Source organism: Labrus bergylta, chromosome 7 (assembly GCF_963930695.1).
Source record: "Labrus bergylta chromosome 7, fLabBer1.1, whole genome shotgun sequence".
Lineage (NCBI taxonomy): Eukaryota > Metazoa > Chordata > Actinopteri > Labriformes > Labridae > Labrus > Labrus bergylta.
The window spans coordinates 18,600,015-18,618,012 of NC_089201.1; the positions used below are offsets into that span (position 1 = coordinate 18,600,015).

General features: G+C 39.9%; 1 protein-coding gene across 10 annotated transcripts in view; it reads left to right on the forward strand.

Annotated features, from left to right (window-relative positions):
• The window catches only part of LOC110004817 (inositol hexakisphosphate and diphosphoinositol-pentakisphosphate kinase 2-like), a 56,760-nt gene that overhangs the window by 9,730 nt on the left and 29,032 nt on the right, over positions 1-17,998 (forward strand). For 7 of the 10 annotated variants that reach the window (XM_065956949.1, XM_065956950.1, XM_065956954.1 and 4 more), the window contains exons 3-17: positions 951-1,146; positions 3,131-3,221; positions 4,813-4,898; positions 5,530-5,684; positions 6,099-6,200; positions 6,799-6,960; positions 8,127-8,248; positions 8,937-9,038; positions 9,647-9,733; positions 9,962-10,037; positions 10,700-10,809; positions 13,399-13,484; positions 14,382-14,507; positions 16,469-16,513; positions 17,492-17,613. In XM_065956949.1, coding sequence (XP_065813021.1) covers positions 951-1,146; positions 3,131-3,221; positions 4,813-4,898; positions 5,530-5,684; positions 6,099-6,200; positions 6,799-6,960; positions 8,127-8,248; positions 8,937-9,038; positions 9,647-9,733; positions 9,962-10,037; positions 10,700-10,809; positions 13,399-13,484; positions 14,382-14,507; positions 16,469-16,513; positions 17,492-17,613 — 1,668 coding nt within the window. The remainder of the gene's footprint in view (positions 1-950; positions 1,147-3,130; positions 3,222-4,812; positions 4,899-5,529; positions 5,685-6,098; positions 6,201-6,798; positions 6,961-8,126; positions 8,249-8,936; positions 9,039-9,646; positions 9,734-9,961; positions 10,038-10,699; positions 10,810-13,398; positions 13,485-14,381; positions 14,508-16,468; positions 16,514-17,491; positions 17,614-17,998) is intronic. The other 3 variants (XM_065956951.1, XM_065956957.1, XM_065956953.1) reach the window with 1 other exon arrangement.

The window sequence follows — 17,998 nt, forward strand, 5'->3', positions numbered from 1 at the left end:
TTAATGTCGTCTGAAAAGTCAGATAACATTTCAGTGCAAGCAATAAACGTTTAACCTACTAAAAAACAATAACAATATAATTAGGGATGGGACCGATCTGATCTATTATCGGTGTGGGGTCCGATATTGATGTACTGAATGTATCGGTTATCGGACTGATGGCACCGATCCAGGTCATCGATTTAGAAAGATCGTTAGGCATTTGAAACATTCTCAGCTTGAACAGTCTCTGGCTTTGAAGACATTCAGAGTCTGAACTGCAAAGGGACCACACATTGTCTCCATGACGACGTTCAGACAACATGGAAGAGCTCCTTCTAAATGATCAAAAGTACAACTGTTACACTTATTTAATATTTAATTTCAAAACCTGACAGTTGTTGCTGCTTTCTGTTTGTTTGTGCAGCCAGTCAATTTTCTTTTTACATTTAAATGTAATATTTTTTTTTCTTTGAATACGAAATTCCAGGTTCACTACAGGTTTGTGTAGCCTTAGGCATAATACCAACAACAAAAACACTATTAACTATGATTATTAAATATCAGTATGTGTATCAGAATCACATTGGACTTACAAAAAAGTGTGTCTGTGCTTCTCTAAATATAATAATAATAATTGAAGCTCTAAATAAGCTTCCATGCTAACTGGCCTCTTTCATTGTCTTTGTGTTTCTTCCTGTTGTTTTTATGTTTCCCTCCATGCTATGTTATCATATATGTAAATCTGTGCACCAACTATGCAAAGCTGTGACAATACATTTCCCCTCAGGGGGACAATAAAGGATTGTATTGTTAACTAAACCAAAGGGGGGCAGGGCACAAAAAGTCATATCAGGACAGGAGATCTGTTTTGTTTAGCTGTCTCTGAAAATATCACTTAATTTAACTTGTCATCTCTCTCCATGTTTTCCCCTCTTCCGCCCTGGTCTTCTCCGTCCTCTACACACCAGCCACCAGAGCGCCAGATTCTGGTGGGCATCTGTGCCATGGTGAAGAAGTCCAAATCCAAGCCCATGACTCAGATCCTGGAGCGCCTGTGTAAGTTTGACTACATCAACGTGGTCATCTTTCCTGAGGAGGTGATCCTGGAGGAACCTGTGGAGAACTGGCCTCTCTGCGACTGCCTCATCTCCTTCCACTCTAAAGGTAAAAGTTCACACACAAGTTAAAAACATCCTGCTGTGGTTCAGGAGGAAGTGGTACAATCAGACATCTGTGGAGTTAGCCATGTTTCTCCTTCCATCCAGATTCATTTTCAGTCATTTCAGTCTTTTCACATGTACCTCTGGTGTCCTGCTGTTGCATCATGTTTCATCATAAATAATAAAGACCTTGAATCTTTTGAACAACAAATCCATACAGTTCACCAAGAAATGTTTCAAAAAGCCAACCCTAATCTTTGTACAAGGCAACATTTATTATATAACTTACATTTTCTCTTCTTGTGTTAACTGCTCTTGTTTATTATGTTTGTCAGTGTCTTTTCAGCCCATGTGGGCTGGGCACCCTTTGGTGTATGTCATTTTGAAATAAGTAAACTTAACCAACTATATCTTAAAGGGAGGAAAGTAATATTGTTTTTTGGCAGCTTTTTGTGGGCTTTTTATTCCTTTTATTTCAGAGATAAGACAGTGGATAGAGTCAGAAATCAGAGAGAGGGAGAGTGGGGAATGACATGCAGGAGAGTAGCCACAGGTCAGATTTGAACCTGGGCCTCCTGGTTTTGAGGACTACAGCCTCCGTACATGGGGCGCGTAAACTAACCACAAAGTCTTGGTTTCTACTTTTGCTTTGTTTCTAAGAGAAAACCCCAGAATCAATTTCCTCTCGCACCAAGTCCAGCAGTATTTAAATCCTTTCTTTTTTGTTAGTAATCTGCTGAGTGAATTCTCTGAGTGAATGTCCTGTGAAGTATCAGTACCTAAGAAGCTGTATGTTAGAGACTTGGTCTGGTTTGTGTCAGCCTGCCCGGCAGAGACCGCAGCAGTTTATGGGAACTTGTCATTGGAAAACAAAGAGAACTGGTTGCGGTGGAAACATCTATTTATGGCTTGCAATAGATGTAATTCCTCAGCTGACTATGTGTGCTGGAGACATAGCCACATGAACACGATCAATAAAACTCTTTATGTATATGTCCTCTATCTTGAATGGTGCATGCGAACACATGATGCTGCACCGCGGTTTATATCAAGAGCTTAAACATTTGGATTGTATTTAAAGTTATCATGTACTAAACCAGCAGAATATAGAAAGCAAGGGATTCAATAGTTTCATATATCTTTGAAACCTTTGGAGTGGAAGGAGCGGGACTGAATACAGGCTCAGCTGCTTTTGTGTCAAATAATTAGACATCAGAGAACTGCACCGTTTCAAGTCCTGTACCATTGCGGACTGAAATATGGAAGTTGGTCTGATCACTGAAGAGGTGCCAGATCCTTTCTCGAGTTCTGTCAAGGTGCCGTTGAGCAAGGCACCGAACCCCAAACGGCTCTGGTGCTCTCCCCGTGCATCAGTGTGTAGCAGCCCCACTCTGACATCTGTCCACAGGTCCTGTGTGTGTGTGAGAAGCATGTCTCTCAATCACAGAGTGTAAACCAGAATTTTCCTCAGGGATTAATTAAATATGTAAAATAAAATACAAATATTTTAGTCATATCACATAAACATTCATACACTATTTCTAAGTATTTTTGTCCTCCTGACTCGTCTCTGTGTTTATGTGAGTCATAGTCTATCACATGACTGTTTTTCCATTCTATTTATAAAAGCATTACATTTTTTGGATCTTGTCTCCAACCCTGGGAACATGTTAGATCCTCTGACGTTTTTTATTATTATTAATAGAAAATCTGAAATCTAATATTTCAATAAGATATTTCCTGCCGTCAGCCTTTCTGCCTCTGATGTAGAACATTACAGCAGATATCAAGAGCAGTGACCTCCAGGATGTTTTTACAGTGTGATAATAACTCATTGTGATGTATAGAATGTGGCAATCCCTCTTGCAGTAATAAAGTTTGAGTGACTAACCACATGATTGTATATGTTGGTTGAGCTTGGATTTATGAGTATACTGAATGGTCTGATCGTGTGTGTGTGTGTGTGTGTGTGTGTGTTTATTACTCAGGTTTCCCTCTGGACAAAGCTGTGGAGTATGTGAAGCTCAGGAATCCACTTCTCATCAATGACCTCAACATGCAGTATTTCATACAGGACAGGTAAAGACCAGCTAACACACACACATAAACAAAACACCACGTCAAGGCAAGGGGTAAACTTTACGTCCCTGTGTTTCCACTTGAGGCTGTCTCCAAAAACCAAGAAAACCAAACCAGGTTCCAAATTAAGATTCCCAATTTTAAAGTAGAAAGAAACACATTTACAGCCTGTTACAACAAGTTTTGATCTCTAAAGCTTATTTTCTATATATGAAAACTGTCAAGGTGGTGGTGGTGGTGGTGGTGGTGGTTGGGGGGGTAACTCATCTGTTTGATTATTAAGGCTTAGAGGGTTGATCTGACGGGCACGTTGCAGCTGTTTGCGGTGAGGCTAGGCTTCACTTTAGTTTAATTCTGTCAAAATCCAAGATTCATTCAGCCCCTCTACACTTAAGACGCTTTGCCTGTTTCTGTATCGGACAAAAGTAAGTGGGAGTCTGCATTTCCAATTTGGGGATCATCATCGCTGGGCTTCATAATGCCTCTTCAGAAACCAACGAGTGAGACATTGTCCATGTTTTATACAGTCTTTTATACAGTTTAGTAAAGGGGTATCAAAAAAAATGTAAACAAAATTACTAGTGAATTACTAGAGGCTCCACATAATTACCAGCCAAACTGTAAAGGGCTGTCTACACAAAGAACAGTAACTTAAAGATATCTGGTTTACGGAGGCATTGACTGATTTAATCCCTGAGGATTGTCCCCACTCCCCCAAGAAGTTTCCTTTGGGACAGCAGCCAGTTCAACATTAATGTAGAACTATAATGTCAAACAAAGTGGCCGAGTTGATATTAATGCCTTTATACAAAGCTTTGAAAAATACCTGCCTTCTAAAGACGACCTTCACAGTGTTATATGACATGTTAAGTAGAACTTTTTTCATCCACAGCCTTCTTGTTTCTCTTTCTATCTAAGGTGATACATTTCCATTTTCCAAAGCTGTGTGCTTCAAAGTGCTGTCAACCCGTTATCATTTATGATTTTGTCATATCATGCTGTTAATCATTCTCAGCGTGGATATCATTTTAGATATCTTTATAGTACTTCATGGTGAGGTCGGCCCTTAATATTTATATATTAGAAAGTAAAGTTAACACTTTTATGGTCTCAGCCACCACTGTTGATTATGTGATACTTGTTGATGTATCAGTCCCTTGTGAGTGAGTTGTTCATGAAGATGTTCTGAACAAAACTAGAACAAAGCAAGAGGTGTTGCTGATGAATGGACCTGCAACAGTGATACTTTTTCACCATTGTCTGTCCCATTTTGGAGCTCCTTGTTTCCCAAACAATAACTCGCAGTCTGTTAAACTCAAACTCTTTGTCTCAGCTGCTAGCAGTTAAACTGGGAATTACTATGAAGTAGCACCTCTGGTCGCCTCTTTTGTCATGCAAATCAGACAACTTTATCAACATTAATTATCTCTCTTTGCTAAATTGGAGCAGCTGCATTCTTTTAAAACGACCAGCCTGTTCTCAGTTGCAATGTTTTTTCTTTTCAACACCTTAATTTAACCATATGCACTAGGTTATTTTTCGCAGCTGCACAAACTGACTACCTGTGTTTGATTTTTTGTTTCTCTGTCAGGAGGGAAGTGTACCGGATCCTACTGGAGGAGGGCATTGACCTGCCTCGTTATGCCGTGTTGAACCGAGACCCCGACAATCCTGAAGGTGACCAACAGCTCAACAAAGTGTTTCTAAGAAATCCTAACCCTGCCCCTAGCCCTCATTCATTATAACAAAATAAAGCTTAGTCATCAGTTCCTGGAAAAATGTTTTCAGAGAACAAATCTGTGAATAAATGGAAGCACACATGATTTCATTACCATGATAAAACTGTAAGATAGGAGCAGTTCCTGGACTGAAAAAGTTTTTGAAAGGGATCCACACGGACATCATGTCACTAGAAAACTTTTTATATCTCTGTTGCTGAACCTCTGCCATCAGTGTGTGAATGTGTAGGTGTGACCTGTGGTGTAAAAGTATTTTGAGTGGTCAGAAGACTAGAAAATAAATATACAAGCTCAATTCCATTTACCATCATGAAAAAGCCATGAGTAATGTTAAGAACATTTCAACTGAGTGATGTTAAAATACATAAATGAACAAAGCAGCCATGTATGAGTCTGATGGATGTGGACACAAAACCGTGGAGTTTGCTTGCTTTTTAAGTTTTGAATCTACAACTTCAAATCTTCAACAGTTTTGATGTAATTGCATTTTTTTTGCGGCATTTCCCGGTGCTGTTGCATTATTTTAACTATTCTTCTTAAATGAATTTAAAATCATCTCCCCTGTTCAGAGTGTAACCTGGTGGAGTGCGAGGACCATGTGGAGGTGAACGGGGAGGTGTTCCCTAAACCCTTTGTGGAGAAACCCGTGTGTGCCGAGGACCACAATGTCTACATTTACTACCCAACATCAGCGGGAGGAGGCAGCCAACGACTCTTCAGGAAGGTAGATGTCAAGCAAGCAACACAAGGCAAACTAATTCAGCCACTGGTCGATGTTGTGATCTTTGAGATACTTACAACAAAGAAACAGGTTTCAGGAGTTTGATTACGGTCGCACTAGTCGCCTTTCATGGAGAATTATAAGCTTAATATGTTTATTTGGTTGAGTCTTAGTTTGTTGCATTATTAAATGACTTAAAAAAAAACAAATGTTAAGACTACTAAAGGTTACACTGACAGGTTAAACCTGTCACTCACCTTACCTGTTAATGAAGCAGCAGTCGAATTGTAGAAATCTGCTCAGCAGAGACAGACAAAGGTTGGACAATTAGGTGAAAAAAACATTATTTTTTGTACAAATTTGGGTCAAAATGCTTTGATTTGCCTTTCTGAGTCCTTCTCTCCATCTTTGTTATAGATTGGGAGTCGTAGCAGTGTGTATTCCCCAGAAAGCAGCGTACGAAAGACAGGATCCTACATCTACGAGGAGTTCATGCCGACAGATGGTACTGATGTGAAGGTACTGGGAAGTTTCACTTTGCAATTGATGGAGGTGTTTATCTCTAGACTTCAGCAACAGCTAGACTAATGATTGGACAACCAGCCTTCTCTGTTGTTGGAGCTAATCTAGGGAATGGTCTACCCACTGAACTGAAAATGCTACACAGTTTGAATGTTTTTTAACAAAGGTATTAAATCATGGCTGACGGAGAAACAACATTGTTCCCACACGTAAACGTACATGAGCTCACAAATGTCTGTCATATATTTTTAGCTGCCTTCTCTTTGTATTTTATCCCTGTTGCATTCATAACTGCACTGTATTTATAACTGAACTGTTTTCATTTTCTTACCCTTTTTATTTACCTTTATCTCTGTTGTTTCTAAAAGCCTCATGGGACAGGTGTTGCACAAATGAACCTGGGCCTCCTGGTTTTGTAACAAATGTTACTGTATGTCCATGTTAAATAAACAAATAAATAATGCTAATAAGACTAACTGTGATAAATGCTAATAAGTCATGCATTGAATAAAATATACATTATCATATGCTAAGACACTCTCTGTGTTTGTGTCCCTTCTCCCTGTGTGCGTGTGCGCGTGTGTGTGTGTGTCAGGTTTACACAGTGGGGCCTGACTACGCCCATGCAGAGGCTCGGAAATCTCCTGCCCTGGACGGAAAAGTAGAGCGAGACAGCGAAGGGAAGGAGATCCGTTACCCCGTCATGCTGACCGCCATGGAGAAGCTTGTGGCCCGCAAAGTCTGCCTGGCCTTCAAGGTAAACTTTCAATATCATGCAGAGGAGGCAGCAAGGCACAGCGAGAGGGGAAACAAAGAAAGGAACATTACATTATTTATGAGCATGTGGTCCTTCCCCAGTCCTGATTATAGCTCTCTAAGGCGCCAGTGGTCATAACCACACAGGGTATTTTTTTATGGGAAGTTATCCATTTGGAGTTAACTTAAAGATTGCATCCTCTTGTGTTTACACACAATGCTCTCAGCTCATTAAACCGACATTAGTAGACAGAGAAAATGACTTAAAAACCAAACAGTATAAACACAGCCAGTGGAGGAGCCTCCTAATGAGGACTAATTGTTGATATTTGCTGGTTTATATTCCCCAACACTGGTGCTGCCGGAACCCTTTTGTTTCTGCACCCATTAGAATAATTCACATCAATCTGCTCTCACCAACATTATTCACATTGCTGTTATCAGCAAACATTAAGCTAATAGAGAGCATGCCTGGTGCTGACTCCATTAACACCCATCAGTCATTGTGACAAGTACGTGACTGATTTGTTTTTAACCAATGAGTGAGTTATACAGTCTCAGGCTGTTTTTATTATAAAACATGAGTCATTTTGTTTTCTGCAAAAGAAGAGCTAAACAAGATGTGTTTAACTTTTTGTTTAACAAAGAAAAGCAAGATATTTACATTCAGATCATGTGTTAAAATGAAAGAGATGGCAAACGTATAAATGGAGTTTTCTCGATATAGAAGTCAGAGTAATATTATATTATATATTCATTGGTTAATTCACCTTCTCAGACTTACCAATGGTTGAAGGCATCGTGCTTGTTTTTTTGAAGGTTGGGCTTTTTTTGCCTTTATTTTAGAGACAGGACAGTAGATAGAGTCAGAAATCAGGGAGAGAGGGAGAATGGGGAACGACATGCAGGAAAGGAGCCGCAGGTCAGATTTTAACCCAAGCAGCCCACTTGGAGGGCTAGACCTCCGTACATGGGGTGCGCACACTAACCACAAAGGCATCATGTTTTATCTGCACTGATAAAAACATGCTGTATGTTAACTTGGACTATAAGAATATAATATATATATATATATATATATATATATATATATATATATATATTGTCTTTGTCTCCTTTTGTGGTTGTTTATGCATTTATTTCAACCTATTTTTTTATTTCTTTTAGCAAACAGTGTGTGGGTTCGACTTGCTCCGGGCCAACGGTCACTCCTTCGTCTGTGACGTTAACGGCTTCAGCTTTGTCAAAAACTCCATGAAGTACTACGATGATTGTGCCAAAGTCCTGGGGTAGGTAACATGAGCTTAACAAAAAACATTTCTCATTATTGAACTGGAGAAAGTGTAGGCACATTTCCAATTGTCTGTTAGCTAAAAGACTGTTTAAAGGTCAGTGCTGACATCCTAATTTTTTCTAGACAGCAGCCTTACATAAGCTCCTGTTGATGATAAACAGTATCAAGTCCTCTGGATGGATCAGTTTGACTGTACCTAGGAGCAGACTCCTCTTCTTGTTTTCCGACATGACATCTCTGGCACTTATCTCTGACATGTCTTGTTGTACCTCTAAAGTAAATATTGCCTGGAAGCTGTCATGCTGTAATTTATCCGGAGCGTCAGACAGCTCACAGGACTCTGCTGTCAGCTTTACATCCAAGTTAGTCTCTAATTTATCACCTCTCCTTCCAGGCAGGGTAACTATAGCTTTATGGCTAAGGACTCATAAATTGTGCTAATTAAAAGACAAAGACGAAGTAAAGGCAACTGCTGTTCTGTAATGGACACTAGCTTCATCAAAATCCCTCAATGTAGGGAGCTCATGTTGCATACAAGACCTCATAGGAGATGAAAATATAAAAATATATACTTGATTTATTTTAGTTTGTGTTGTTGACGCTGCATGATTTTAACCAGATTTTCACAATCTGCTTACCTTGTGGATTTAAGCCTTTATTTTTTGTTTTATCATCTTCATCAGGAACATGGTGATGAGGGAGTTAGCCCCCCAGTTTCACATCCCCTGGTCTATCCCCATGGAAGCTGAAGACATCCCCATCGTCCCAACAACCTCAGGGACCATGTATGTACTGGGAACCCCCCCCCCCCCCCACCACACCAATACTGGTGTTCAGGGTTCCTCGTTTATCTGGAAAACTCCTGGAAAATATGCTTATCGGTGAACAATCGTGCAAATGATGTAATACATAGTACAACTGATAATAATACAAAAACCTAAAAGGCATATATTGGTGAACATTAACTTTACAATTCAGTTAGACAGGTTCTCTTAAAATACATTAGAACATAAAGTTGCAACCAGAATCTAAATGTAATGTTCACGTATCACTCCTTTAGTATCTTGTAAATTGTCTTTTTTTTTTCTTTTTGGGCCTTTTGCCTTTATTTGATAAGATAGCTGAAGAGAAACAGGAAATGTTTGGAGCAGAGAGAGAGTGGGACATAAGATGCAGCAAAAGGCCGAGGTCGGATTCCAACCCCCGGCTGCTGCGACTAGGACTATAGCCTCTGTATATGGGGCGCGCAACAAAACCGCTAGGCAATTGGGGCTCCATAATTTTTAATTGCAAATGTTCTCTGTGTTTGTTTGAGTGTTTTAGAGGGTAAAATAAAAGCTACATGTTGTTCCTCGTCCTAATTTTGTCCTCTCAACTCCACCGCTGTCTCCAGGATGGAGCTGCGCTGTGTTATTGCCATCATCCGCCACGGAGACCGCACACCGAAGCAGAAGATGAAGATGGAGGTCCGACATCCTCTGTAAGTCTTTTGGATCATTAAGATTTCTCTCTTTCTGTTAGCATACCTGTAAGATTTGTGTTCCAGTTAGAATAAAATAAAAGTCTTAGAAGCTTCTCTCTGGCTGACACTTTTTACTCAATAATAGATATTTTTAAAAATGATTTAGCACCATCAAAAGATTTTGAATACATTTCCTTATCAGATGTAACTGTATCTCTCAACCGTTTCATTGTTTCTCTTCTACAGATTCTTTGAGTTGTTTGATAAGTACGGAGGCTACAAGTCAGGAAAACTGAAGCTGAAGAAGCCCAAACAGCTCCAGGTGAGAGAGACTGATTCTAATCTCCTGTAATTGTTTTTCCCACGGATCCCTCTCTTGTCTGTGTTTATTTCTTGAAGATTATGAATGAATCCTTTAAATGAGGATGAGTGGTTTCACATGATGTGTTTTAATTATATATAATTATGGTAATTGATCATGGACTATTATTGTTTGCTGTCCAAGTATTCCTGCATGGTTGTCTTTGTCACTCTCTCACACATTCATCCTGCCATTGTGCCTTTTTAAAAACAAATCTTGTAGAAGCTGTCATCTGTACTCTCTTAGGCGCTGTGTCCACCTCGCGTTTTTTCCGGGGAGAAAAAGCGCGGTAGTGTTTACATGAAGCGCTTCTTATCTGAGAAGAAAAACGCTGCATGTCCTTCCTGTATGACAACAGTCGGTTGACAACGGCCGCTGTATGACCGACACAGCTCTGTTATTTTTTACTGCATGTTTTATGTTTGAAATTGTTTTTTTTACCCCAGCAGACACGGAGCAAAGAGGATGTGATGTAGGTTTCTAAAATATGGGGAGTGTCATACAATTTGAAGAGCGATTGTAAAAAAATAAAAAAGACGCTGGGCGCTGAGCTTTTTCTCCAGGGTCAGGTTTAGTCTGCTAGATAACAGTCAAATTAAGGCTAACTGCCTCCTTGTCTGCAGGAAGTGCTGGACATCGCCCGCCTGCTGCTGGTCGAGCTGGGCCAGCACACCGACTGTGAAATCGAGGAGAAGAAATCGAAACTGGAGCAACTCAAGACTGTCCTGGAGATGTGAGTGAAGCCTTAACATCGATCACACACACACCATCATCTTCACGCTTCCCCAGTCGTCATCTTTTCATCAGACAACCACTCATGATGCAAAACTAGCTTCATCTTCCCACAATCCACTGGGGTCCAGTCATTTTTTATTCCTTCCTCCCTTTTGTGTCTCTAACTCGTTGCTTTATCTTTTCTTCCCTCCTCTGTCTCTCTCTCTTTTCTCCTTTCCACCCATCCCTCCTTCTTTTCTCTCCAAAAGGGAATCCAGCTTGAATGACACTCAGTACGCACCCTCTCCCTTTTTCACTTTAAAGGATGAGGTTTTACCACCCTCCTTTTCTGTAGTCTACCTAGAGTGTGTGTACAAAATATTCGGAAAACTGTAATTTCACTGTCACAAACAGGGGGGAGAAAACTTTGTATTATCTTATACTCGAGACTAGGGGTGACCCCGACTTAGGATGTACATACTCGCACCTGATTGGTCAGAGTTTGGTCCCGTGCGTGCGTGCGTGCGCGCTGATTCAACCACCACAGCAGCAACAATCTGATCACTGATAACAAAAGAACAGTTTTTACTGCCCCCTGACTTACCATTTGGAGATCTACTGAACTCTCCTGAACATTCAACAAAAACAGTCCTGCTACATTAGCAAGGCTCCTCGATCAAAATCCAGAGAAAGATTTAATCCAGACACATTCAGAAAGTTCCAGGAATGGCTTCAAATTTGCAACTGCTGTAGTACTTGCCAACGCTGTATTTTCTGTAAAAAAACATTTTTTTTATGAATGATTTTTTTTTTGACTGTGACAGAACAAAATGCAGGCCTCACTCTGATCTTAGAATTGACATCTCATTTGTCCAATCAGGACCTTCCATTCTCTGTTCCCAGCCTATAATAGCCATTTGAGAGCCTGAGTTTGAAAGGATGTGCCTGCCCCTCTTCTGTTCTGGGGTGATTAACATTTCTTGTAGCCAATGAAATTCTGAACACTAATATGCTGCTTTGGGTGATTTTTTTTCATGCACACATTTAGGGGATTGAATAACAGTACGAGATGTTTTCATGATTTATTTGGAGAAAACGGACAAATCACTGTAAAATCATACGTTCAGCACCCTCATATAGCTCAGACAAGACTAGTGTACCACCAGACATTTAAGTTAATACTATGAAATGTTTTCCTAATGTTTTGTACACTGAGTGTATCAGTTTCCATTAACATCCATCCATTAGAGTCATTAACACTGCACACATACACAGTCAAACGTATCTGAAGGTCTCTCTGAAGGATTCTGTGTATGGGAATCAGTGTGTGCTGTGCTAGTTGTGTGCATGCTGTAAACACCACATACGTATCTAAATCATCCTCCCTCTTTAAGGGATTTGCTGGTGTTCTTCTTCCCGGAGCTTTGAATGAGTCAAACAACCGATTCATCTTGAAATCGTAGTCGAGCAAACAGGAGGTGCAAATTTAAGACAGCAGAAGAATATGTTTTTCTCATGTCCGCATTTTATATTGTTTAGTTAACGGTGATCTAGTGATGTGTCATTACATGATAGCTGTATATCAATTATTGCAGAATCGCTGTTTCCACATATGATCATTATTGTGGCTTTTTATCGTGTATCATTAATGTCGTACCCCTTTTTTTCTCTCTGAAATTGTTCAATTAATTTTGGCAGTACCAAAATCCATTTCATTTCCATTTTTTGAATTCATTCTTGATTTTACTGTTGATTTCTAAGGCTGAAGATAGAAAGGTGAACATGTGAAATAGCTCGCTAGCTAGCGTGTACGAGACAGAATGAATGTATGTGTCGTGATTTGATACGTCAGTTTCAAAAAGAAAACACTTAGACTTACTTGAACAGAGTGCTGTGTAAGGATGTGTTCTCAGAGTGTGGCTCTTGACAGCCGTTCAGATTCTCTGGCTTCCCTCCCGAGTTATTTATCCTGGTTCAGCGTCCCTCATCATGTGGCTCTCTGAGGCGTCCGCTCAGCTGCCCGTCCTATTACAGAACATCATGCGGCCATTAGTCTGCAGGATGTGCTAAATTCTTACTCAAGCAAAGTGTGCTTGGCGAGAAGAGGCTCCTGCTGATATGTGTTTGCGTGTGAGTTTTTAGAGATTAACAACATGATTGAAATTGGTCTTGATTTTCAACTTTCATGCTTGTGAAGGCAGTCATGCACACACATAATCCCACCATCTCCTATGTCTCCTATTATCATGCACATGTGCACAGTCACATTCTGAAATAGGACCTCAGTGTCCAGAGCTATTGGTCATAAGCTGACCCAAAGTACCCTCTGAGTGATGGAAGTATTGCTAAACCATTAACCAACACTGGTACTTGGTTGTGTGTATAGTCAGTGTTTAAGATTTGAAGAAGCCGATGCCTTCTCTGTTGTCTCTTTAAGCTTTTCTAGGAGTAGAAGTCAGTCATGTTGTGTCAGATGTTTGTGATAATCCCATACGATTGGATAAATTCTCTGCGTGTGTCTGTGTGCTTACTGTCTGTCTGTTTATACGTGCATATCAAAATGTGTTGTGTCTGCTTGGCATTTGTGTGTGTGTCCTGTCTCTTCCAGGTACGGTCACTTCTCAGGTATCAACAGGAAAGTTCAGCTGACCTACCTGCGTAACGGCCAACCTAAAGCTTCAAGCGAAGAGGAAGGTAAGATACGTTTCAGTCCAGTATTTATAGAAACACTTGTTGCTTTTGATGGTGAGTGTGTAAATGATGTTCTGTGTTCCTTTTTGTATGAGTTTTTTAACATTATAATGGATGTAAAAATAAAGATGTTCAAGTATATGTTTGATAAAGATCTGAAGAACTGATTTTCCCTTAATGGACTTGAGCTTGTATGGTGCTTTTCTAGTCTTCTTTCTACTCAAAACGCTTTTACACGGCAGGTCACACCTCCACACTCACACACTGATGGCAGAGGATGCTATGTGAAGTGCCCATCAGTATTAACGCTAGTGTTGTAGTCAAGACAACACTAACCGAGACCAAGACATACCCCGAGACCAGAGTGCTCCGAGAACGAGACAAGACCAAGACCATAATAAAAATGACAAATCATCATCTTGTGTGCAGGGGGCGTGTCACTAACTTAGACCGTATCACTGGGAAGGTTTCGTCTGTAACTCAGGGAAATAAAAATCAAATTATGAATGAATTAAAGTTATTTGTTTTTTTCCTTCTAATCACAGTGATTAAAAAAGCCTGTTAGTGCTGGTCTTGACCCGTCTTGATTTAGAATCAGGAGTCTGCCCAGTCTGAGAAATGGCCGAGTAAAAATGCTTTTGATTTCGAGACGAGACCTTCAAAAAGTGTTCTCAAGGTCGGTCTTGAGTACGCTGTTACAGAATTACACCCTGAAAAAGGTTGTTAAAGAGTTTATTTTATTTTATTTGAAGTATTGCAGGTGAAGACAACTTTCAAGGTTTTTTATGTAAAGCTTTGCAAATAAAAGCTTAGAGAGAAAATGTCACATTTTATAGGCATGTGAATTTTGTAGAGTGACTTCTCATTTAAGTTTTAAACACGCTGCTTTTTTGTTTTCAGACTCTAAGAAGGACGGGCCGTCTCTGCTGCTTGTGTTGAAGTGGGGGGGCGAGCTGACACCTGCAGGCCGGGTTCAGGCCGAGGAGCTGGGCAGGGCCTTTCGCTGCATGTACCCAGGAGGTCAAGGTACCACTAACCTCTGGTCACACACGCACCCACATCAGTTAATAGTTTCACTCACGAGGGATCCTTTTACTTTGACTCTGATGTTCTTCCATAATGTAAAAGTTTAATATCTTTATTTATTTACTTGTTCTCAGAGAAGGTAGTTAGGTATCAGGTAGTTTTGGTCTGTTGAGGAAAACAAATGAGATTAACCAAACGTTTGACAAATGTGCAAAGTTTAGTTCTAAAAGTTATAGTAATTTAAAAAGTCCTAATAATATTTTCCAGGTTTTCTTTCAATAAAAGGAGCATATTCCCTGACTCTTTCCCCTGCAGGAAATTCACCTCTCAAACATGAAGCATAAAATATTTGTCATTTTCTGTTCAGATACACACACACACACACACACACACACACACACACACACACACACACACACACACACACACTAAAACCCATATGGTTATAACTTTATCTTTGAGCAGTTTCGGAGGGGAACTGTTGACAGCTCATTCTGTCCTCCCATGTGTGCCTGAGCTCATTGAAGTTTATTTCCAGCCTCTCATCAGTCACTCAGAGCGCTGCAGTGTGCAACGTCAACACCGCATTGCTGACATACGTCCTGTCAAAGGTGGAGGTTATTTTAGAGTCCACGAGCCAGACTTTCAGGCTTCTTGCAGCTAATAGATGTAAGAGTTGGTATGCAAACCATACATGCATATTTATAGAAGATAAAGTACAGTATATTATTTACCAACACTTCTCTTATTTCATCTTGATTAAGTTTTATGATTTGTACCTCAATAATACCTCAGATTTAGACAATCCATTAGACAAGGCTGCATATAGGTCACTGCAGCTGGTTTAACCAGTGAGAGAATGAAAGACACAGTTATTGTTTTTAATCATAAATAAATCAAGCACATCATTTTGAAGATCCTGTTTAAGTCTAAGAGATTGTTGGGACTGTCTTACCCTCACAAATAGTTAAAAAGTTAGATGGAAGTGAGTTGAGACTGAGCAAATTGCCAGAAACTGATGATGCCTCTACATTTTCCTCCCTAAGAGGTGGACGATTCAGAAATATTTAGTTCCTGGTTTTCAACATCTGCTTTTGAATCTATTTACTGGCTGATTACAGACGTGTGGATAGCAAACCATAACCCTCAAACTTTTGCCAAAGTAGTTTAAAGGAATGCAAAAAAAAAAAGCTTATTTGAATGCTTAACAATTAAATAGAACCACGTCCCTTTGAAGTAATATTGCATGTTGAATAAGTGTATTTATATCTTTATTTACAGGAACAAAGTACATGAGCAGAAATCCAGTTCTCACTTGAACAAACGATGGCACTAAAAATACTGATAACTATGTATTTTTTACTGATACCACATTTGATATTGATATTAAAAATTGTACCTACACCATGGAACACAATATTGCTTGTGCTGTTGGTTACAGAGTTTTGGGGTTGATTCTAGGAAACCTGATCACACCCAGCTGTCATGTTGAGTGTTGCTTCTAGTTCACAAGACATAAATGTAGAAATCTATTTTCTGCATGCAATAAGGAGTGTGGAGTAAGTTCTTAAAAAGCCTATACACACAACCCTCTACACAGGGTGAGATGCAATGTTATCAGCAGACAAGTCTGTAGGTTACAAGAAGGTTTCTGTCTCTTATTTACCTTTCAAAACTTTTAACAGGTGTCATCTACAGGTTACTATTTTTTCAGGTTTCTTTACTTAATGCTTTGTTTTAGAGTGCATGCAAAACAACTCCCAAACTGCGCATCAAACCCACCGGCAGCAGAACTGAAAGTTGATGCAGTCTGTCTCTTTGTCGCGTCTTTTCTTATGGAAACAAGGCCCCCCCTTTTCTCATCCTAGCCACTGTTTTCATACTTTTTTTTCCCTTCACAGTTTTGTCTATTAACTCTTCTCTTCTCTTCTTACCTGTTGTTGCACTGTGTAAACTACTAGCCGGTAACCGGCGGTCCCTTGGCTGTGAGTCCCCTATTGACTTTGGTAAGAGAAGGGTTTCCAGGATCTCACCGCTCGACCGCTCCTCTCTCATTCTGCGCGTCTTTCACTGCGCCCACTAACATGCTTTGAGCTCTCCTCTCATCTCATCATGATTTTTGTTTCATTTCACTTTGAGACGAGTCCAGCTTGTCCTACATTGAGATTGCTGTGGATTGTTTGTGTCGCCATTGATGTGTTCCCGAGGTGATCCTGCGTGGCAAATGTTGCTTTGGTAACTTGTTCACACAAACAAAGGAGGCAAAATTGACTGCAGTTTGTGATTGTAAGCTAACGCGGATCATCTCACACTAATCTTACTGCATTTTTTACCATGAACTCCTGGGACGTTGTTGTTTTGATAAAAGCCAGTCGACATCCGACTGAATTTGAGACTAGAAAAAGTCCCATACATGTCCCAGAACACTCCAGTAATGTCAGGCTTTATAACATGAGTCTAAAATCTGACTATTTGGCTCTTCACTAAAGAAAAATGCATGAAGGATCAGTGTGAATTGGTCTGTTCTGTGGTATGCATCCACTCTACAGTTACATGAGTTAAAGTTTATTGAGCATGTTTGAAGCTCAAGATGACAATCTGAAGTGTATCGCTCTCTCTCCAGGGGAGCTGTCCACAGTAATCTTTGGGGTGTACTCAACATCTATTTGCTTCACTTTCACTTCATGGTTTTATCATCTTAAAAAAAATATTTTGAGTTAAATTGAAATGAGTAACTTCTAAAACTTGACGAGGACATTACATCTGAACTGAAAGTGACGTTGCACCAGCACCGGTGCTGAATCAGATGTGTTGCTTTTTGTGAATGAAAATGCTTGGTACTTTTGGGAACAATCAATAAAAGTTTTCTTTTTTTGTTTCTTTCCTGTAAACTACCTGCTCAACTCGACCATATATTAATCAAGGAGATAACAGTCGCGCGACATTGCTGTAACCAGTTAACCTCGATGCTCCGCTCTCTGTAGGGGACTATGCCGGGTTTCCAGGATGTGGCCTCCTGCGCCTGCACAGCACTTACCGCCATGACCTGAAGATTTATGCTTCTGATGAAGGAAGGGTGCAGATGACAGCAGCTGCTTTTGCAAAGGTAACTGTGCTCCTTTTCATGAACAAAAAAAGTTGTGACTTTGATTGAGTTGAGGACCTCAGACGGACCACAGGGACAGAATATCTCAGCCTCATGCTTAAAGTCTGCTTGGTCTTTCTGTGCCATAACTCAGTGGTAGATGCCAAAAAGAATAAACATCTGTGAATTTCTATCCTTATGTCATGTGCATCATTGAAAATAGTGATAATAGACATTAAAAGAAGTTAAAGAAGGCTTTCTTTCAAGGGAAACGCTCTCCTTTGAGGTTATGCAAGAAAAGAAAATATTCACATCTTGTTCTTTGTATTGTTACATCCACATGTTTTTCATACTGGAGTTTGCATAGTTGATTAGTAAGTATAATTACATGTTAACTGTTTGTGAC